This window comes from Podarcis gaigeae, assembly GCF_964106915.1.
Source record: "Podarcis gaigeae genome assembly, chromosome: 15".
In the NCBI taxonomy this organism is placed as follows: Eukaryota; Metazoa; Chordata; class Lepidosauria; order Squamata; family Lacertidae; genus Podarcis; species Podarcis gaigeae.
In genome coordinates this window covers 4,679,836-4,702,303 of record NC_139692.1, presented here as the reverse complement: position 1 = coordinate 4,702,303, position 22,468 = coordinate 4,679,836, and the positions used below count along the sequence as shown (strand labels likewise).

General features: G+C 43.9%; 1 protein-coding gene across 2 annotated transcripts in view; it reads left to right on the top strand.

Moving 5' to 3' along the window:
- Positions 1-1,227: 1,227 nt before the first annotated feature.
- The window catches only part of ADRA1A (adrenoceptor alpha 1A), a 56,937-nt gene continuing 35,696 nt past the window's right edge, over positions 1,228-22,468 (top strand). The window contains exons 1-2 of one of the 2 annotated variants that reach the window (XM_083713674.1): positions 1,228-1,383; positions 6,489-8,203. In XM_083713674.1, coding sequence (XP_083569800.1) covers positions 7,315-8,203 — 889 coding nt within the window. In that variant the 5' untranslated portion in view covers positions 1,228-1,383; positions 6,489-7,314. Of the gene's footprint in view, positions 1,633-6,488; positions 8,204-22,468 lie in introns of both variants that reach the window. The other variant, XM_083713673.1, reaches the window with a different exon arrangement.

Below are 22,468 nucleotides of genomic sequence, written 5' to 3'. Positions count from 1 at the left end.
TGGTGGCTGTGTGCCCCAGCTGGTGCCATGTGCCAAATCCTCTGATACATTCTGCTGGCCAGCTTTTCACGTGTTATTGTCATTTCAGGATTTCAAAGCCCTCACTTTGAGTGCACAGAAATCCATTCCCCAGTGGGACTCCAGTGGAGTTTTTCAGCCTCCCTTGCTAGGTGGAGCTGCCTTATTTCCAGATGCAGGTTCAAAGAAAGAAAAAAGCAAGACGGTGCTTGTGCGAGTTTTAGAAGCTGAAGGGGAATCGATCAATAAGGGTTTTCATTACTGTGAAAAAGTAGAGAACATGGGGTGCTCAGAATAAGCAGAATCAGATGGATGGTCTTCAGAGCACTCGCATGGGGGGGGGGTGGAATAGCTGCCCCGTTTTTTCTTTTCTTTTCAACTAGTAGTTTTCACACTCAGAGAAGAAGCTTTTATTCTTAAATGAATTATTTTCAAGCTTATTATCTTCAATCAATCAAGTTCTTTGCCGGGGTAAATCAGGTGCGGGGGGGGGGGGCTGGCCCCAATTTGCATGTGTGGTTGACAGCCGCTTGAAGACATTTTGCCAGCGAATGTGCACCGCAGTGCTGATAGTAGGCGAGGTCACATTCATCTCGGTTTGTTTTTTAATTAATGGCACTTCCAAGCTGCTGATATTTCGAGGACCGCTCAATCACATGCCAGCAAATTCAGGCTGCTCCATTACAGCTGACAGGGAAGCCTTGCACAATAAACCCGCTTTCCTGAAAGATTGGACTTTTTGCGATAAGGAAAATGCGCCGAGAAGTGTGCGATGGCACTTGGTGGATGCAATATTATCAGACCTTCCTGCAAAGAAGTCAAGGGAAATGCTGGATAAACAGGTCTCCAAAGCAAGAAAGATCGTGACAGTTTCCTCTGCGTAAAAAAACACCAAGCTTTTTACAATAGTTCTAACATCACCCCTCCGTTCTTTTTTTCCTTTTCTGTATTTCCCTTTTCTTCTTTGTATCACACGAGCCCGGTGTGAATATTTCCCAAATATTGTTGCTGTAATATAATTTTACGTGGTTACGAGAGGCAGCTAAAGAACCAAATTCTATCATTGCTTTTGCATCCAATAGGTGGAGGAAAGGGGAAGAGAGGGAGGGAGAGTCAGCAGAGAGAGACGTGGACAACTGTCAAACGTGCTCTTTACTATGCTGCAATACGGTAAGAGGCGGGAGATTACGGTAAAATCGAAGGGGATCCTGCCCAGCCAGCTGCATCAGCTCAGCAGCCGTGAAGTTGCTGCTTCTCCTGGACAGTGCAAAGCGGAGTATTATTCAGCTGGGAGGAGGGGAGGGGGGTCACGGAGCTGGCCTCCAGCCCCGGCCAGCCATTGGGACAGAGGGAATAAGTGTAAATGTGAGTCATCAAAATACATGGGGGGGGGGGGGCGTGGAGAGTGCTTGCATGGTTTGGTTTTGCTTCCGAGCAGAATGTCCCGCGGTGCGCTGGAGATGTCTGCCTGTCATCCTCCTGCCTCGCGCGCTCTGCAACAGGAGGTCTGCAGCCCTTCAGCTTGAAGGAGAAGCGCAGGCAGCAGCTTAGAGACGGTGGTCGCATCTAGAGACCCGCGTTCCCGTTTGCATCTGGCAGCTGCTTTTCTCCTAGGTAATGTTTGTCCGTCTGGGGTTTGCCCACCTTACAGCCATTCGCAATTTCCCCATTTTAATTTCCTAGTCCCCCAATAGGCACTGTTGTTGTTTATTTAGACTTGCTTAGACCGGTTTAGACCTCTGCTGGGACTTGGTGCATTTTCTTCTCCCAATTTTTGTATATGTATGTGGGGGGGAATACACTTAACACTCCAGTTTTCCCCACTTGTTATGAAACATCTATACCATTTGAATGAAACTGTGTTCATTATTTGTCATCATTTTCCCCTCAATAATTTTCACCTCATAACTTGTTCATCTTAGAACATACCATTTCTATAAGCTTTTTCTTTTCTTTTTCTTTCTTTCTTTCTTTCTTTCTTTCTTTCTTTCTTTCTTTCTGACAAGGAAACAACTTCAGAACAGTCCAAGAGGCTACTTTGTGTTCATATGCTGACATTTTAAAACTAAAACTGTGAAACTACTTGCAGAGGGAAAATTCAGCAGTATTTCTCTCTCCGGGTAACTAGCATGTGTGAAATGACTATTTCCTGATTGTAAATTGTTTTAACTGTTTTTAATACTTAATTTTAAATTGTTGTAACCTACTCTGGGACCTAATGGCACCAAGTGATGGTGGTAGTAACTTTCACTGTTGTTGTTGTTGTTGTTAACAGAGAGACTTGTAGCACTCTAAAAACTAACAGATTTATTTTGTCTAGAACCTGTTTCATCAGATGCTCAAATTGTTTCCTCAGGTAGCCCAAATATGTGTGCCTGAGTACACATGTGGATATCCATGTACAGTGGGGGGGGGGGGAGAGATGTGAATGTTGGGTCCAAGAGGTCAGGAATTATATAAGTCTAGTCCAGGGGTCTGCAACCTGCGGCTCCGGAGCCGCATGTGGCTCTTTTACACCTTTGCTGCGGCTCCGGGGCGGATACTAGCGAGGGGAGGAGGCGCATTGTGCGCCCCAACACTCCCCACTGTGGTGGGCGCTGTACTGGCTGTGACATCGCATGGGGGCCGTGCGTGCGTTAGTCACAAACCGTCCCGACGTCACCTGCCCGCCCGCCCGCCCGCTACATTGTAAGCTGGTCACTGCATTGAAAGGGGGCATGTACGCTGGTCACTGTTTTGAAGGGGAGTGAAGAACACACACACACAAAAAGGTAACTTGTTAATTTAACGTTTATTTCTATGAGGAGGAGTAATTCTGAGGGGTCAAACAAAGAAATAATAATAAAAAGTGACAAAAAAGTTATTTTTATAATGACGAGTTTTGCGGCTCCCAGGTTTTTTTTCCTTCGGAAATGGGTCCAAGTGGCTCTTTTTGTCTTAAAGGTTGCAGACCCCTGGTCTAGTCGATCTGCAGCAATTTTATGCAAAGCTTAAATGTATAAATTGCCTAGATGCGACCACCAAAAACTATCTGTAATAGGACTTACCAAGCTTGTCTGTGTTAATTTCATCCCTACTGTGGCTAAAAAATCTCAGGTCTCACTTAAGTTCTAAAATGAAGTAGAATCTGTGAGGTTTAATATATTGTTTCCCAAAATACTAGCAAGTGTTGCATACTGGGAAATTGGACAATTACCAGTTACAAGAGGCATTGTTACCCGGTTGATACCTGATTTTTGTGTTCCCAACCGTATAAATCCTACAAAGATTGGGTCCAGCTCTTCTGTGATTTATTTTATCTGCATTAGTCTTAGTAGAAGCCTTTTGGGAAAGTCACAGATCAGTGACAGAGGGCACATTTTGCAATGCAGAAGGTCCTAAGTCCAGTCCCTGGAATAGCTAAGTAGGGCTGGAAAGATGTCTGTAAACTTAGGCAGTCAGAACAGTCAGTACAGAGCGGACAATATTGTGTGTCTATTGGTCTCAGTTTGTACTCTGACATCTCCATGTAATGAAGAGAGAACTTGGGGAGCAAGACTAGGAAAGATTCTGTGATTCTGGGGAGGTGCTGCCATCTTTAATGGGCAATTTGGAACTAAAGAGATGGATGAGTTGCCTGGTCTGGCTCAGGAGAGACTTCGGAATCTCTTAGCAAGTGAGGGAAGAAAGCCTGTTGTACTTTCTGCTCCTCTGTTTATTTGTTTGGAACATTCAAATGTTGTTGTTGTTGTTGTTGTTATCCTGCCCATCTGGAGAATATGTCCTCTTTCCTTACTTGGAGAGGTGCACATGCTGTTTTAATACCTGGAGTGTACACAACTCTCATATAGAGTGAAAATCACTGTTTTCAAACTTCTAAAAATGCTTTTGCTGTAAACTATTGGTTATACCATTGCTTTAGTTTCTTAAAAGAGGGCCATTGGGGTTCAGATGTACCCCAAAGTTATTCATTAGACCTATGAATGCCCAACACACTAATCAAGGGTGCTTGGAAAAGTAATTCATTGGGGAATAAACTACAGTTCCCAGACTCTTTGGTGGAAACTATGGGCTTTAATTCAAATGTCTGGGATTGTATCCAAAGTAGCACTATGGAAACAGTCCAACAGTGCAAGGATTTCTGCTTGCACAATGGAATGTTCTCCCTCCATACTCCCACTGTACCCCCTAAATTTGCTCTATGGGTTCCCACAACCCTCCAGGGCAGATTTGGGGAAGGCATGGGGTGTACATGTAGGGAGAAGTGAGGGTTCATTGCACAAGCATAAATCCTTGTGCAAATGCAGGAATGGGGACCCTCCAGCCCACAGGCCAGTCCCGACCCAGGCTTCCCCTTTTGGCCTGCAAGGCCACCTACCCACCCTACACCCAACATTGTGCAAGTAAGGACAGGGGTTCACCAAAAGGGTGGGTGGGGGTTGACAAAGTCTGCTTGATTTGCTTCCATATTGCTCAAAAACAAGGCTTTGAAGCACTGCACAGAGCAGGAGGCCAGGGCTATGCAGGATCACACACACCCCAACACACACACACATCAACTGATGTCAACAGCAAATGATCCTGCTTGATCTGTGTATATGGGAGAGCACCCAAACCCAGCACCAAGCAACCTCCCCCTGTCCTTCAGCTGATGTGAAAGGAGGACAACCTCTCCTTGGTCTGGGTGTATTTTCTGCCTTTATTTCAGCAGTTCATTCACTGCGAAGGGAGTTTCAGTGAAACAGCTGCTGAAACAAAGGGGGCTGCCTGCTGGTGCTTTTTGAAGCCCCAACTTCGGGACCTCAGAGCACCAAATCCCCTGGTGCCATTTGTGACATCAGAAAATTGATAGATGGGTGGCCCCACTCACCTGTTGAATTTGGCCCATGCAGACAAAACACTAAAGGAACGAATGAATTAGATACTGCCCATAGTCTGACTAATTCACCCATTCAGCCCATTATTCTGCTTTGACTGGCAGTGGTCTCAATCAGAGTGGAGTCTTTATCATTATTTGCTACCAGATCATTTTAAGTGGGGATGCCAGTGATTGAAGCAGGGGTCTTCTGATTTTGCTGTGTCACTGAACCATGCTGCCCTTCTCTTATGCACAAGGGCTGGTGGTGGTCACTCTTTACTCAGCGCTGAAGGTATTCTACATGTGGCGCAGAGCTATGTCTAAGTATTCAGTAGTGGGGTCATCCCTAGCATGGATCAGGCCTTCTTGCCTGGGCAAACCATTGGCTGTAAAAAGAAAATGCAGGCTGGAAAAATCCCTACAGAGTAGCCATGGCATATTCGTATCTAAGAGCTGAATCAGTGTAAAGTCTATCTCGCCCACTATTTATGCATATGTGGGACCATTGCTAATGTGGAAGAGAAAGTGGGAGATCATTGTAATTCCAGCTGCTAGTCTGCGTTACAAATCACTTTGAGCCTGTAGTGTGAAAATGTCCATAGATTTGTTCTCCACTGTGTAGCCACAAGCTTTTCTGTCTTCATCACATGAAATAGGAAAACACACAGAGACTTCTTTTGAAATATGTTGAATTGTCCCTATATTGAGACTGCAGGGTTGTGATTGACAAAACCACCAGGCAGCAATAGCATTCTTGCACTGAGAGTCAGAAAGGATGGCGTGATGGGGGGCTGAGGGGGCCGTTGCCCCTGGTGCCGTTTAGCGCCCTGCCCCATTGTGAGCACTTGCATCCTTCTCAGCGCCCTCCAGCTAGAGGGCAGCTGAGAATGATGCAATAGGTGTGCCCCCTGGCCCCTGTGGGCCCAGCGCTGCTTTTCCTAGTGGTGCTGCTTGCCAGGAGGGTGCCCTGAGCTGTTGCATCCTTCACACGGAGCCCTCCAGCTGGGGGGCAGCTGAGAAGGAGGCAACAGGCATGCGTCCTGGCCCCTGCAAGCGGTGCCATAGTGCTGCATTCACGGGGACCAGGGCACAGGCCTGTTGAGTCCTTCTCAGCCGCAATGCAACTGGAGGATGCCATGAGAAGTACACAAAAGCTCACGGCACTCTGCCTGCGAGCCCAGCACCGCTTCCAAAAGCAGCACTGGGTTTGCAAGACTGAGTTGCATGCCTGCTCGCAGCACCCCACAAGCCCATTTTTGTGAGTCCTGCAAAGCAACACTGGGCTTCCAGGTCACCGTGAACTCATCCCATTTTGCAGCAGTGGGCAGGGGTCCCTCCTGTGGTGCGCCCTGCCCCTGCCCCCACAGCGTGCCCTGCATGCGCCCTGGTGTGCACCTGCTCCGGAGACAGGTGGGGGATGCTCCACCATTGGTCAAAAGCAATGGGGTTGAGCAACAGCATCTACTGAGCAAGCAATATACTAGTAAACAGAAGTTAGTGCTGCAGATGATAAGGAAAAATCAGTCAAGTTGATTCCCAGGTCACAGAAAACCTTTGCTGTCTGGACATTACAGCAGCATTACAGGAGTCATGGCTTTTAAAATAAGCTTCCTTTTCTTTTTTTCTTATTTAGGAGTTAGCATATCTATCCTGCAAGGAGCACAGCAAGAAGAAGTCCCTGTTTGGAGCTATGACCAGCATTTGTTAATAAGCTTACATCCTGGAGGCAGTTGGCACAACGCTGAGAATCTTACGGCTTCAGCAAACTTTGTTCCACATCTCAAGACTGTGATGCACATCTCTGATGATAACAAAAGCAAAGCTTAATTGGAAACATCCTTGTGGTCTTCCACTATTCCAACTTTAAACATATTTGAAAATCAAGTATGATAAAGACCCAAATAAATGGGAGAAAAGAGCATGTTCCTGCCATTTGTGTCTAATGAGACAGATTTAAATGGACGCACTTCAGATGTTGATGGCCTTTCCACGAACTCAGACATTTTCCTTTGCTACAAACCCAAACATATTTTCCTTGCTTAGTAGCAGAAAGCATTCTGTAACCTGATGGCTCTTTTTTTAACAGCCCAACAGAAACTTGGAAAGAGATCTTTGACCCCTTCTGCAATACTGTGTCATCAAGCACCCCACAAGGTCCAGAGAACATCAAGGAGAGTGTCCTAAAGAGAGTCTTCCAAATTGCAGCAGTATTTTTATTTGGCCTAACTGGAACAGATGCCACGGAATAAATGTGGATTTTCAAATAAGTTTCCCAGTCTGAGGTGTCCTTCCAGGTTCTGCATTTATCTTTATAGAACCACATTTCCAGTTAGTTTTTATCAACAATGTGGAAATAAAGCTTCTTGCAACACTACCAAATATTTGTTCTTCGCTCTTTCAAAGAAAGGGCAGAGTGAATCACAAACAACACTGGACGAACATTAACCAGTATTGATATAATGGCTTTGAACTCCGAGAACATCTCTGCCTCTGACTGCTTCAACTGCACCCAGCCTGTGGAGGAAGTAAATATTTCCAAAGCCATATTATTAGGTGTTATCTTGGGGGGGCTGATTGTTTTTGGAGTCCTGGGTAACATTTTGGTTATCCTGTCAGTAGCCTGCCACAAGCACCTGCAAAGCGTAACTCACTATTACATTATCAACTTGGCTGTGGCCGACCTCCTGTTGACTTCTACCGTCCTCCCTTTCTCTGCTATTTTTGAGATTTTGGGGTATTGGGTTTTTGGGAGGATCTTCTGCAACATCTGGGCAGCTGTGGACGTTCTATGCTGCACAGCTTCCATCATGAGCCTTTGTGTCATCTCTATAGACCGATACATTGGGGTGAGCTACCCGCTAAGATATCCAGCCATAGTGACTGAAAAGAGGGGCCTGCTAGCCCTTCTGTGTGTCTGGGTACTGTCCCTTGTGATATCAGTAGGGCCCCTCTTTGGCTGGAAACAGCCAGCTCCAGAAGATGAAACCATCTGTCAGATCAATACTGACCCTGGTTACGTCTTATTCTCTGCCCTGGGCTCCTTCTACCTCCCCTTGATCATCATACTGGCAATGTACTGCCAGGTGTATGTGGTGGCAAAAAGGGAAAGCAAAGGACTGTCTTGTGGCCTCAAAACAGAGAAGTCCCATTCAGAGGAAGTGACTCTTCGCATCCACCGCAAAACCACCACAGAAACCACTGGATCAACACCCAGCACCAAGCACAAATCCAATTTTTCCGTGAGGCTCCTCAAGTTCTCCAGGGAAAAGAAAGCAGCTAAAAGTCTGGGGATTGTTGTGGGATGCTTCATACTCTGCTGGCTCCCCTTCTTTATCATCATGCCCATTGGTAAGTCAAGCAGATGCATTTGGTCACGAAGAGGGTGGGGCTGCGCAACTTTTGTGGTGAATTGCATTAACGTCCATGATTCTGCATCAGATCCCCTGATGATTGTAAATGAGATATTTGGTGCTCATGTAACTCTGGAACAGTTAGGGAACAAATTCATTGAGGATAAGGCCAGTGCTTTATTTTTAGGGGGAAAGGTGCCAGTATTCACCATGAAGTTGTTACTGTAAGTGCCATATTTTTAACATGGGGGGCGGTGCTGGTGCTGAGTACCCTTGAGTAGCCCCAGGCAAAAAGGCACTGGGTAAGGCTATCTGTGGCTACAGGCCATCATGGCTAAGTTCCTTGAAGGCAGTATGCTGCTGAAGACCAATTGCTGGGAATTTCCAGCAAGGTGAGTTTTGTCATACTCAAATCCTACCTTGAGGCTTCCCATAGGGCAATATGGTTGGCCAATACGAGAACAGGAAGCTGAACTGAATGGATTTTGGTTTGATCCAGTAGGGCTTTTCTTAGACTCAAACTAGACGTGACAGCCACTGCGGCATTTTAGCTGCACGTCCTTCTCATTCACATCTAAACTGTGGTATATGGGTTCTGTTTAGAAGGAGTGCACAGCAGAGGGCAGGAGTGTTGTGGGTGCCTGGCCCCTTCATGGGGAATTTTGTGGGTGCTCAGGCACCCAGGGCCCCAGGAAGTTGGCACCTATGGCAGAGGGAAACCGAGCTCTCCCTTTCCTTTCCTGTGGCCCATTATCCCATGCTCTTTTCTTTCCCAGCTTCCAGTCCTCAAACTGGACAAAAAATAGGAATGAGCAACTTTGCACAACTAACAATGGGGAAATGAGACAAGGAAAGGGGCTGGTTCTCCTCCACTCATGCTTGGCCCCCTTTTGATGTCAGACTAAGATCTCACAGTCTATTTGATATGTTAACAGCATGGGCATATGGCTGAACTGCTTTCATTGTGCTGAGTTTGACCCAAAGAACGAAGGATGTGATTCTGTGCATGCCTATATAGGAATAAACCCCACAGAATGCTCTTGCTTTTAGTAAAGAGACCTAGGACCAGGTTGCAAAGTATCAACTCTAGGGTAGATCTGATAGAACCTGATAGAACTAACTGGCTGGAAGCTATCCTCTTTGTGGTTTTCAAAAGTCCATCATTGCCAGTGAAGTACCAAATCTGAGTTGGTACCTTATTCTAATGCCTGTGGAGGACTGGATTTTCTTGATTATTTCAGAAGAAATATTTCCTTGATAATCAATGAGTTTGGGATCAGACATCTGTTCAATGTACAATCTGTATATGTCAAACACTCAAATCATAAATCTGGATGCAAGCTGGTTTAGGGCTCACTCCCAAATGCATTTGCATGGTCCTATTTTATCTATCTATCTATTTATCTATTTATTTAATAAATTTATACACTGCTTAATTGCAAAAAATCTCAAAGCATTTACAAAAATGCTTTCTCAACACTTGATGCTTATAGCTCATTGGACTGGAGCTAAAGTGATTTTGGATCTCTGAAAGCCAATTCACTCAGTGCTGCAAGCAAAAAACATATATGTGTGAACCAATTTGGCTTGACCTTTATTTAATGGCCCCAATCCAGACATATGTGAAAGCAGCAGTTATTGCAAATCCATTACCTTCTTGAAGAGATAATTGGCAAGGTTGTGAGCAGAGTGTACCTGCTCTGAGTTCAACTCCTGTCTCAACACATTAATTGTTTCTACCATTATTTGTTTGGGGCTAGAGCTATGTGTACAATCGGGGCCACTGGATATGAGGAATCTCTCTTCTCCTCTGCCTTGGCCACTTGGATACAGAACCATGTTTCTGTATGTAAATCACAATTTACTGCTATCAAAATGCACAGGTTTTTAAAATGGGAAGTTATATATAGTTACCTGAAGGTGTAATACACAATGACTGAATTATCTGAATATGCAGTACTTGTTGGAAATGTCATATTCTTGGTGATTATTTTCAGAAAAGGGGGGCTCTTGAATTTTGAAACTTGGAGACTTAAATATATTATCACATATCTAGCGCATAGCTTTAAAAGGATCATCTGTGAAGTTATGTTTCTGATAAACATCAGACTTCTTCACATTATGGGTGGAAGGTGCTATATACAAGCAGACCAGTGGCATGCACCCATAATTGAGATATATGATCCTAACTGTGCTTATTTTAGATCATGGGAAAATAGAAGGTATGTTGAGTAAGTTGTCTCAGTCTAGTCTCATTAGTATAATCATTACAATTTTAGAAAATTTGGGAAGTGAGCACAATGGAGATTTTCTCTCTGTTATTTTTTTTTTTAAGTATGCCAACAGAAGAAAATACAGATTTCCACAAAACTAATTGCTGGCCAAGAACTATATGCAGATTTTTCTCCTATTTAGGGAATAGTCTGAATGAAGAATTGCTTACTAATCCTGGATATTAGATTAGTTCTAGTTTAAACTTGTTAGAGCACTAGAATTGCCAGCAGGCTAAATCCTTAGGTGTGGCCAAGCGAACTGCCGTTCTTTTGCAGGGGGGTGAGTGGGAATTAAACAGCTTTGAAATGCTGTAATGTAATTCTGTGCAGTGCTAATGCCAAGTCTGATTTAACAAGGCTGCTCACAAGGGGTCAGACTCAATTAATTTTAAAGAAACGTTAATCTACTCTCTTCCACTCTGCACTTCTTATTTGTTCATTGGTTTTATGAATTTTGTGGCTTGGAGGTCCTAGGGCTTGGGAGGGTGGAAGAACACTTGAAGGAAGACTCTTAATCTCAGGAATGTGGTTTTGAGCCCCACGTTGGGCACACGATTCCTGCATTGCATGATCCTTGCGGCCCCTTCCAATGCTACAATTCTGTGATATAGTTTTACGAGGAAGGTTTAGGTGGGGTGGGAATGATTAAAATTAAATTAAAATTTTGGGCCAAATCTTTTAGATATTTTTACTGAATTGTTACATTCAAATAACAAACTGTATAAAAAGAAAGGGTTTTTGGGAAAAGTGCCACACCATAATGCTCCCTGTGCTAGTTATGATTTGGTTAACTTTTATCTGCTTTAACTGTCCTGAATAAAGTCAGACAGAAATTATTTAGGTACAGATCCTTGGTGAGTAATTGAGTTCATTATTTTCAGCTGAGAGTATACATAAGCGTTTTTTGAATTATTTATTGATTTTAATTAATATTCAGTTGTTTGGCATCCCTGGGGTATTCACTCTGTGACTCTTTGTTCATTTATCGCCTCCTTGTCTATCTATTACAGAAACACCCCTGAAAAAAACATGTAACATGAATAAATGTAACTGTTGACCTTTCCCCCCCCTTCCACAGAAAAGTATAATTAAGCTAATATTTGAAAAAATATTTTATGCAGCCCCATAGTTTTGCAACATCTTAATCACAAAGCAGAATCATATGCGCCTCCAACAAGATGAAATAGGGATTTTTTTTGTATTTTTTGTAATACAGGAAGAACAGTTCTTATCTGGATAAGCTTGTCTGTTGGTTGATAATTATCAGCTAAATTTATTAAAGTGATAATTTCCTTATAATTCAAGGTAAAGAAAAAAATACAAGTTATTGAGAAATATTATGGTAATCAACCTGCCAGCCTGAGAAAGTTATTAACACATAAGCATTAATGTAACTTATCAAAACCCACTTACACTGCAATCCTCTGTTTGTCTACTCAGAAGTAACTGCCACGGTGTTCTATAAGGCTCAATCCCATCTCTACCAAGTAGATTTAGGACTGCACAAAAACATTTACTTCTAATAAGTCTAATTTGAGCATATTTATTTCTTCATTTTACAGATGCTCTCTTTTATAGGCTTTACTAACAAACAACTGATATCTATTGACATTTACAAATGAATTGGCAAAATCCTTGTGTGTCTGTTCATGTGTAAGCCCCATGGAAGTGGACGGGAAATACAGAAGGGCAGGGCAAAAAAGGAAAGCTGCTTTATACCATTGGTTCATCTAGTTTGGGATTGTCTACACTGCCTAGGAATGACTCTCCAGGAGCTCCAAAACATCTCTATAGATGTTATCAAAATTGCAAGGTAGCACCCATTCAATATCCAATTGCAAATAATTCATAGTTGGCTTCATATAAAGTTAAATAATATCTAACATTTTTTGTTTTTATATCAATTCCAACATTTCTGATATTTATATATTGAATTTTTTTATTTCAATGCTGCATATATATTTTGCCAACACTGAAAAGAGTCTCTACATTTAGATAGCGCCGTCCCAGACATCCAGACATTCTTATAATATGATACCTTATTGATAAACTGAATTGATGATTGACAATTATGGTTTATAACCATAAGGATGTCCAGTGATGTCTGTAAGTTTTTGTTTTTCAAGAAAGACAGCTGCCTTTCAATTACATGTTTTCATTTAAACAAGGAAGCTTAGAAAGTGAACAATTCAGCTATTGAATTCAACAAGCTGTAATCACATTTCACATTTCATTCTTTAGAACAATCATTGGGCTCTGACTAACGGCTTGTGGACAAGGTTTGCTCGGCTCTGCAGAAGGTAAAGTCCTGAACAGACTAGCTTTCAATGCCCAGGCTGTAATGATGTTGGAATGCTGGTTGCCAAACAGCCACAAACATACCCAAAAAGGATTAGAAAGAGAAGGAGAGACATAACATTCCCCCTTCTATCTGCTTACATGGAGCCTGCAATCAAGCTGTTGCCATAGAGTCCTTGGGTTGAGCTTTAAGAAATCTTCCTCAATTTGAAACTGACCTCACATATTTGATCCCTTATAAGGGCAGTTGCCCATGGTTTGTGTCCATCTCTTTCCACAACTCCTGTGTTATTTTAGAATCACATCGTTAGTCTTTTCGGAGTCTTTTTTGCCCCTTTTGTAATGCAGAAAATTGAACACAACAGCCAGGCTAACATGATGAAAGCTGCCCCATTAGAAACAACGGGCAAATGTTGATCCGACCAACAAGCACAGAGTTCCATAACTCAAGTTTGCAAGCTTCTCATTAAGAGAGACCTCAACCAAGTTCAGCTGTATTCTTAAAAATCATTCATTTTGGAATGATCCTATTGATCCTTAAAAACTTCATACTACAATGTAGCCCATTTGCTCCCTCTCCCCATTAAAAGACCCTTCCTGCATGTAGCTACCCTGAGGCAAAGCTTACTCCATCTTTGCCTCAAGAACACTGAACAGGCATTGCAAAGGAAGGCCTTTTCAGTGGTGGGATCCAGATTCTGGAATGTGTTGGCTTGGGACAGAAACCTAGGTTGTTCCTTTTACCACATGTGGTGAACACATAGTATAATTAAAAACTACTGGGCAATGATCCATAATGAAGTAAAAAAAAAAAAAAATGTTTTAGAAATCCTTCTCTAACAACCCAGAAGTATTGTTGCTGGAGTTAATAACAACAGAAGTGACTAAAAAAGAGAGAAACTTGTTTCTCTACGCAACAACAGCTGCACCTGTATTACTAGCCCCAAAATGGAAAACAGATAAGGCACCAAAAAAGAAGAAGAAGAATGGAGTATCAAATGGTTAGAATACATGGCGTTAGCAGGGATGACCACTATGATAAGAAATCAAAATGATGAAAGCTATAAGGAGGACTGAATATTTTTTATTGAATATGTGGAAAAATATAATAAACAAACAATTAACTGAGCAAGATGGTAAGATTTTCAGCAGTGTAAGAGAAAACTCATGTGTATTTAAGTAGTTACGATAGGTGGGGTGACAAACAGAGACGACAAAAGGAACCCTGGAAGGAGAGCATGAGAAGTCAGTGGAGGAATGCTTTCTGGTTTTCTGCCTATTTTTTGGTTTCCTAAAACTGTTCTTTCTTTTCTATTCCAGAGTTTTCTTTTTTGTGTCCTTTGCATTATTTCCATTCATTTCTTTGATATGGAATTGTATCAGAAACACAAATAAAACTAAATATTAAAAAAGAAAGAAACCTAGATCATTCATTGCATATTATTAGGTACCAGGTCACAATGCTGCTGTTTATTTGACCTAGACAAGTGGCACAATTAATCTTGTACAGCTACTGCATTTAATTTTTGCCTTCACCTGCATATCTTCACTTTGTGATACCATCTGTAGTTAAGTTTCAGAGTGAGCTTTCTCTTTCTCGCTAATGTGGATTTAAATGATGGTTTAGACCACATTTTTGAACACTAGGTAGAGTTTATTTTGTATCCTATGTTGTGTTCCAATGTGTAGAGGGTATTTGTGGTGTCTTGAGAGTAATATTTTATATATTGTAGATATAGGAGCATCATATGTCTGGTTTTCCTGGTTTTTTCAGGGTTAAATATTCTGCCCAGGTTTTTTTAAAAAATGGCAAAATGTCCAGGTTTTTTTGTTTTTTAGTAAAATGAAAAAAGATCCTTGAGTGAGTTGAATTGCAATTCATTCAGAATTTGGCTGTGCGGCAGCTGCTGCTTGTGCGAATAACCGGGTGTCTTTCTTCTGTTTCAATCAGCAGGAGAGAGGAGGCTGGCTCTCCTGACTTGCCTGCTCTGTAGCTGCTTTTGCTGGCTTCTAATCGCGAGTTGCAGACATGGCCACTCTTTGAACATGCTTTGTGGGTGCTGTTTAATTTCTTCCTTCCTCTCATCCTGAATCACTATACCCGGTTGTCAGGTGGTGGTGTGGTTGATCGAGAGCAAACAGGCAAGACTCCGACCTGTCTTCTCCAGCTTTATTCTTAGTGCAAACTATTTACAGTGAAGAGCGTCGCAAGTTCATGTCTGGCTCAGTCGCTAGCAGAATCTGGGAGTGGTGAGTCCTTGTACCTCCCACAGCATAAAAGCATCCAGTCCATTACTGAGGCAAAACACTGGCCAAGGGCTTCCACTGCCTCACTCGCAGATGCAAAGGAGAAATAGAGCTGGGTGTCATCAACATACTGGATTTGAACTGAACCACCCTTTAAGTAAAATATTCCTTCTTTCCGGGGGTGTAGCTAACTGCTCCAGCACCTGGAGTGGTGGGGGCGGGGCAAGCCGGCCATGAGGGTGCCACAGCAATCTGTGCACAGGGGAGCCACATGGGGGTGCTGTGGCGACCTGCCCATGGAGTTCACCTGGTAGACACAAGCCCCACGCTGCTGTTTCAGGCAACGCGGGGCCCCGAGCCACTGTGTCACTGCCAGGAGAGATGCGTGGCCCGGGCACACTGTAGGCCAGGGCCAGCAGTAAGTGCCAGTCACCACGGTGTGCCATTTTGTCACACACACCCCATGGATGACACCCGGGGTGGACTGCATCCCCCGCACTCTCCTTCCTATTCCCCTGCTTCTTTCAGAGGGCTGTGCTCTGACAGCTCTTCAGATAGAAGATTGTTCTCTGTAAAGTCAGAGACACGGCTACCCTAATCTTATAACTAGCAATGATCTGCTGTTCATACAATCATCCCCATTTCACAGGAAATTTAGTTTGAAAAGTAAGAACTTGAACAAGGCAACTGGAAGGAGACTGGATTGTCTTAGGACAGAGCTTTCTGAACTTTTCATGTTGGTAACACACTTTTTAAACATGCATCATTTCGTGACACAGTAATTCAGTTTTACTAGCAAACTGGAGGTCAAACTAACCCCATGAGGAGCACGGGGAACATGCATGCGACACACCTACACACTGCAGCTGACACACTAATGTATCATGACACACTGTTTGGAAAGCTCTGTCTTAGGTTATGAACTGAGCAAACCCCCGGCCTCTGGAGGCAGGTTTGCATTGGGCTGTATATTTCGGCTGTAAGGTGTGCACTTTCACGTCCCCTTAAGTTGCATAATTCAAATTTGCATAATACTAGCCGGATCATGTCCATTGTCAGCTTTCTCTCCCTCTGCTCATAAGACCAATCCACTTGCTAAGTGAGTCAAATGGAATTTGGAACAGGGTCCAGCCTGTGCTGGCAGTATGGGATCTTCCCTGCCCCCAGTTTTTATCTGATACCTGTGATTTGCACAGCAACCTAGGAATCAAACAATTGCTGGGGGCTTTTGTAAGACTAAGGGCTGACTCTTGTGCTCCTTTTCCAATATGGTAAAGCCACTACAAAGTTATTTTTCCAAATCTTTTTGACAAGGATACCATTTCTTCCGCATACTCCTTCAATTGATAAGATCCAATTTCAAGCTGTCTCATATTGACCCAGATCACTGGTGTTTCTAGTCCAGGACTGTCTATCTTGACTGACAGCGGCTCTCCAGGGCCTCAGGCAGAAATCTTTTGCACCGTGCTAAATGAATTCGTTTTGATGCAAGGGATTGAACAGTAGGGTCTCAGATTTCAGCAGCATCCTGTGTGAAGCCCACATTCGGCACACACACATGCCTTCCAGTCTCCTCTTCTTCTTTGGTGATCACTCATAGCCGAGTAAGATTGTCTTCCATAAACACGGTTTTAACAATGAGTCCATCAGTGACTGTGGAGGCCAATTCTGGATCCACACATTCTTCCACAGTGGGGACATTAGTTTCCGGGTGGGAGTTGATCCCGGTGTAGATTTGCCAAGCATGCCTTCCTCCTAGCACATTTCTCCCTTGTGTCCTGAGTTCAAGCGTCTTCAAAGCCCACAACACCTTTGGTAAAGGCTGTTCTCCAACTGGAGCGCTTGCAGGCCTGTGTTTCCCAGTTGTCAGTGTTTATACTACATTTTTTTAGATTTGCCTTGAGACAGTCTTTAAACCTCTTTTGTTGACCACCAGCATTACGCTTTCCACTTTTAAGTTCGGAATAGATTAGTTGCTTTGGAAGACGATCATCAGGCATCCACACAACATGACCAGTCCAACAAAGTTGATGTTGAAGAATCATTCTTCAACACTGGTGATCTTTGCTTCTTCCAGTACACTGATATTAGTTCACCTGTCTTCCCAAGTGATGTGTAAATTTTTTTGGAGACACCGTTGATGGAATCTTTCGAGGAGTTGGAGATGGCGTTTATAAGTGGTCCATGTTTCACAAGCATATAGTAAGTTTGGTAGTACAATAGCTTTGTAAACAAGCATTTTGGTTTCCCTGCAAATGTTCCAGTCCTCAAGCACTCTGCACTTCAGTCGGGAGAAAGCTGTACTCGCAGAGCTCAGATAATGCTGGATTTTGGCATCAATGATCTTTCACACTGAAAGAGAAGTGAAACGTGTCCAGTTTTTATTCACCATGTACAGATTCTCTCACTTGACTTGGATTTGTAGTTATTTAGCACTTGTTCCAACAAGGCAGGGAAATTAGTTAAGAATACATGAAGTTAAATGATTCAGACAAGAGTCATCTCCTGACTTTGTGTAAGTTAAAACTGCATGTAACAAAATCTTAGAAGAGCCTGATAAAACTTCAATTGTAATTGCTCCAGATATGTTGTTTATTACTCAGATTCTGAGCAGACACCAGAATGAGTATGTCACTGCCAGACATGGCTGATAATTTGCGAATAGTCTGGCTAGAGATTGTGTGTGCCAATGTGAGGCTCGCCTGACTACTGGACTGTGGGACATTTGTCCAGTCTCAGTAATACATGTACTTCTTAGGAGGTCAGCTGTAATCAACAACTCCTTTGCATGACACTGGCTGCATCCAGACAGCACTTCATTCCATTTTCCTGACATTTCCTTACCTGATAATTTTTATGTTTTATGCGATCTTTCATACAATGTGAAACTCACTTCTGGAAATCTAATGGAACCTAGGAGAAGTTTACCATTTATTTCTGCATAAATTGCTTCTGGGTGGGGGGAATCTGTTTGCAACCCCCAATAACCAGGGAAATTGTGGGAGTTTAGCATTATAATTTTCCAATGGTTTTCATGATCACACAATGTGATGAAATTTGGAATAGTATTCTGGCATACAGTTCTTTCCCACCATTTTCATGTGTGAATCACGGGAGAACAAGTACCTAGAGTGTGGTGGCATGTCCACTGATGTGTCACACCATGGCCCCTGGTGTGAATGAAATTTAGTGTGACATGGGGGTAAATCAGTCAAAAAGCCATAATTCCATAATGCAAAATGTAAAAGGAGGACCAGGAAACGGAAAAGTGCTAGCAGTAGAACCAGGAAAACTAATGCAATAATCTCCACTTCTGAATCAATCATCAATGAGGCTGTCTTCTGAGTAGACATAGAATTGTAGAGTTGGAAGGTACCCCAAGGGTCATCTAGTCCAAGCCCTGCAATGCAGGAATCTCAACTAAAACATATGTTGCAAAAGGCTATCCACCCTCTGCTTAGAAACCTTCAAGGAATGAGGCCCACTATTCTATTGTTGAACAGTTCTTATTGTCAGGAAGTCCTTCCTGGTGTTTCATTGGAATCTCATTTCTTGTACTCTTAATCCATTGGTTCAGGTCCTACCCTCCAGAGCAGGAGAAAACAAGATTGCTCCATTCTCCATGTGACAGCATTTGAAAATGGCTTTCATATCTCCTCTCAGTCTCACCTTTTCCAGGCTAAGCATACCCTCAGCTCTTCCTTATAAGGCTTGGTTTGCAGACCACCCTTGGTCATCTTGGTTGATCTCCTCTGCAAGCATTATAGCTTGTTGTCAGGGGTTCAGGAGCAGAGACACAGGAGATGGAGCAAATGGAGAGCGAGGAGGAGGAATCCGAGGGGGGTGTAGGCAGTGACAGTGGTCAGAGAGATTCCACGAGTCTCTCCAGCGAATCGGAAGATTCACAGAAAGGAGCGCCGATGGCCAGGGCAAGGGGGGTGCCAAGGGGGAAACCCCAGAAAGAAGGGGCCAGCGGGGACGCCCTGAGCAGCAGTTGGAAATCAGGACCAGCTTCCCCACCAGAGCGCAGTGGGGGGGAGGAGTCCCAGGCATCGGGACCAGTGTTCTCACCACCACAGAGAGGAGATGAGTCAGGATTGACCACGCCTCCATCGGAGAGCGGGGAAACGGTCAAGAGGAAAGTCACAGGCTGGGCGCGCACGCCAAGTTCAAATGTACAGGCGAGCGGCACAGCAGGTAGCCCGGATAGGGAGCCAGGTCCTAAAGCCCGCCGGAAGGAAGGGCAAGACTCAGGGGGGTCGGCGTCAGAAGAGTCCAGGAAGGAGGAAACCCCAGGGGGCAGAAGGACCCAGAGGAGGAAGGAACAGCGCAGGAGGTGGAGCCGGGCTAGGATCTTAAACTGGTGCGGAAGGGATAGTGACTCAGAGGGGACTTCGCCGATCTAGAGTCAAGACGTAGGGCTGCACGCTCTGGGGTTTGAAATGGAAACTAAACTTCAATAAAGACTTTTGTACATTACATCAACCGGGCGTTGGTCCTCTGTGAGCTGGGACCTAGAGGCAGCTCTGACACTTGTCAATATCCTTTTTAAATTGTGGTGCCCAGAACTGGAAACATGACTCCAGGTGTGGCCTGAAATAGGCAGAACAGAAGAGAACTATTAACAGAGCAGAACATGTAATATATTGAATTCATAATATGTCTTATGGTGCTTAAAGCACTGTAGCATTTTGAATATCATTACAATTCTCTGCTAAAGAGACCTGGGCCTAAAATCCCAAGATTCCATGGGAGGAATCCATGACAAAGAGACATTGCTATGCTACCAAGTCACGCTTCTATAAATTCTGAAATCCTCCACATCTGCCTACGTGCTTGGCTGCATCTAGATTCTAATCATTCTTCCATGGGTTCCATGAAGATTTATGATAATGTCCATTTGCAAAAATAAATAAATAAAAATAACCACAGGAGCTGCACCACACACAAAAAATAAAATGCCTTTTTTAGGGAACAAGCTCCATCTATCTTCCCTATGGCCAAAAATATATAAGCAATGCCAGAAATCTGAAAGTGATTGTCACGTTGTTGCCTTACAGTGTTTTAAGTTTGGTTTTTCAAAAGTCTTGGGATACTGCTTGCATCCTCTGAATCCTTTTAGCCCATAGGGATTTTGCAAATAGCTCTGCAGACCTTGCTGAAAAGTCCTTGCACCATATTTGATGCACTCTACTTGGGAGAATGTCGTGCATCTGGCACAATACTTCTCCAGGCTCTTAACAGACGTATCAGTCATTTCATTGAATTTTTGCTTGTGGGAAGAGGTTTTCCAGCTCCTTCCTGCCAAATCTGAGTATGCCAGAAATATACAGGCCAGAACATTCTTCTCCATTGCCTTATAGCTGGAGCGTAAAGGGGCAAGGGACAGGAAGGGAGGAATGGGGCAGGGGCCAGAAGAGAGCCGGCTGCTGGGCAGGGGCCAGGGGGGCAAAGAGTGAAGTGGTTCCAATATCAGAATAAGCCCAACTTGTGGGGGAGGGGGAGGGGGAGGGGGTGGAGCTATTCAGGCACAACCTGGGCCAGCTGCAGCTTAAGCCGTCACATTTATGAGGGACTTCTAAATACCCAAAATTAATGGATTCCAAGTTTTACATTATTGGTTAAGAAATAATGGAAAACATACATCTTTGACATGACAAATATATATTTAATGGTTGCACCATCATTTGCCATATTGTATTTATAAATCTATTCAGAAAAGCTATAATACTAGTACACTGGTATCTCCGGTTGCAAATGGGATCCGTTCCGGAGGTCTGGCCGCATCCCGAGGAATTCGCAACCGGAGGACCGCATCTGCATATGCGCATGTGGCAAAACCTGGAAAAATACTTCCAGGTTTGCCGCATTTGCATGCCAAAGTTTACGTATCCAGAGGGATATGTAAGCAGAGGTACGACTGTACAGTACTCATACTGTATATGCTAAGTACGAAATCAGAAGGTATTTTCATTTAAAGGTATTTCATATGCAAATAGTCTTATTGCAATATATGCTTTAGTTAGATTGCTGGTTTTCCGTTACATCCTCACCTTAGTATATATCCAAATATAAAAGTACAATAACAGAATCCCCCATCTTTCCATAAGGTTCAGACACTTAAAGGCAAAGGTAAAGGAACCCTTGACCATTAGGTCCAGTTGTGGCCAACTCTGGGGCTGCGGTGCTCATCTCGCTTTATTGGCCAAGGGAGCTGGCGTACAGCTTCCAGGTCATGTGACCAGCATGACTAAGCCGCTTCTGGCGAACCAGAGCAGCGCACGGAAATGCCGTTTACCTTCCCGCTGGAGTGGTACCTATTTATCTACTAGACTTATCAGTCCTAAAGTTTCAACTCCCTTCTCAGTGTTTCTAGAAGTTAAATCTCTCAGTTGAAATTGGCTTTGTTGTCTCCAGTGCCAAAGCATGCACATGAACACAGCAGCTGAGGTCTGCTTTGAATGGTTGATAATCGTACTGTAAGACACTTGTGTGCCCCCCCCCCCCGCTTAAGAATATCTTTATCCCAAAGAAAAAACATGTTAAAGGTAAAGGGACCCCTGACCATTAGGTTCAGTTGTGGCCAACTCTGGGATTGCGGTGCTCATCTCACTTTATTGGCCAAGGGAGCCGGCATACAGCTTCCAGGTCATGTGGCCAGCAGGACTAAGCCGCTTCTGGCGAACCAGAGCAGCACACGGAAATGGCGTTTACCTTCCCGCTGGAGCGGTACCTATTTATCTACTTGCACTTTGACGTGCTTTCGAACTGCTAGGTTGGCAAGAGCAGGGACTGAGCAATGGGAGCTCACCCCGTCGCGGGGATTCAAACCGCCAACCTTCTGATCAGCAAGTCCTAGGCTCTGTGGTTAAACCTACAGCGCCAACCGCATCCCCAGACACTTGGTACCTGGATGTAAAGAGAGCTAGACATCAACTCCCCTTCTCCGCTCTAAAGCCTACATTGGTTGGGGGCACAAGCAAACTACACCCTGCCCCCCCCCCCCCGCTCTCAGCTATGCACGCAAGGTCAGCCTTCTCATCCTTGATTCCATCATGCTTAAGGGATATCTTATTGTGAACCAACCTGGCATTTATAAGCAGCCCCCAGAGACCCACGGGCAGCCTGGCACAGCCACCAACAAACCTTCAGCTGGAAAAAGTGTCAGAACAGAACACAGGCTGCAGCACCCTGTGCCGTGGTCCAGGCTAGGTGAGTTCCCCTCAACTTGACGCACCCTTGATCCAACTCCATAGCTACCCCTCATCCAAGGCCACTGAAAATGGACTCCCATCTACTGCCCCCATGTGGCCCAAGGTACGTTTTCCTAGGCACATGATCAATTTGATAAATAATTCGTGGCTCCATTAGAAAATAATACACACACTGACCAGCAGATAAATCTAAAACACAGATACCCAGCCCTTAGCTCAGAGGTCAGCTCA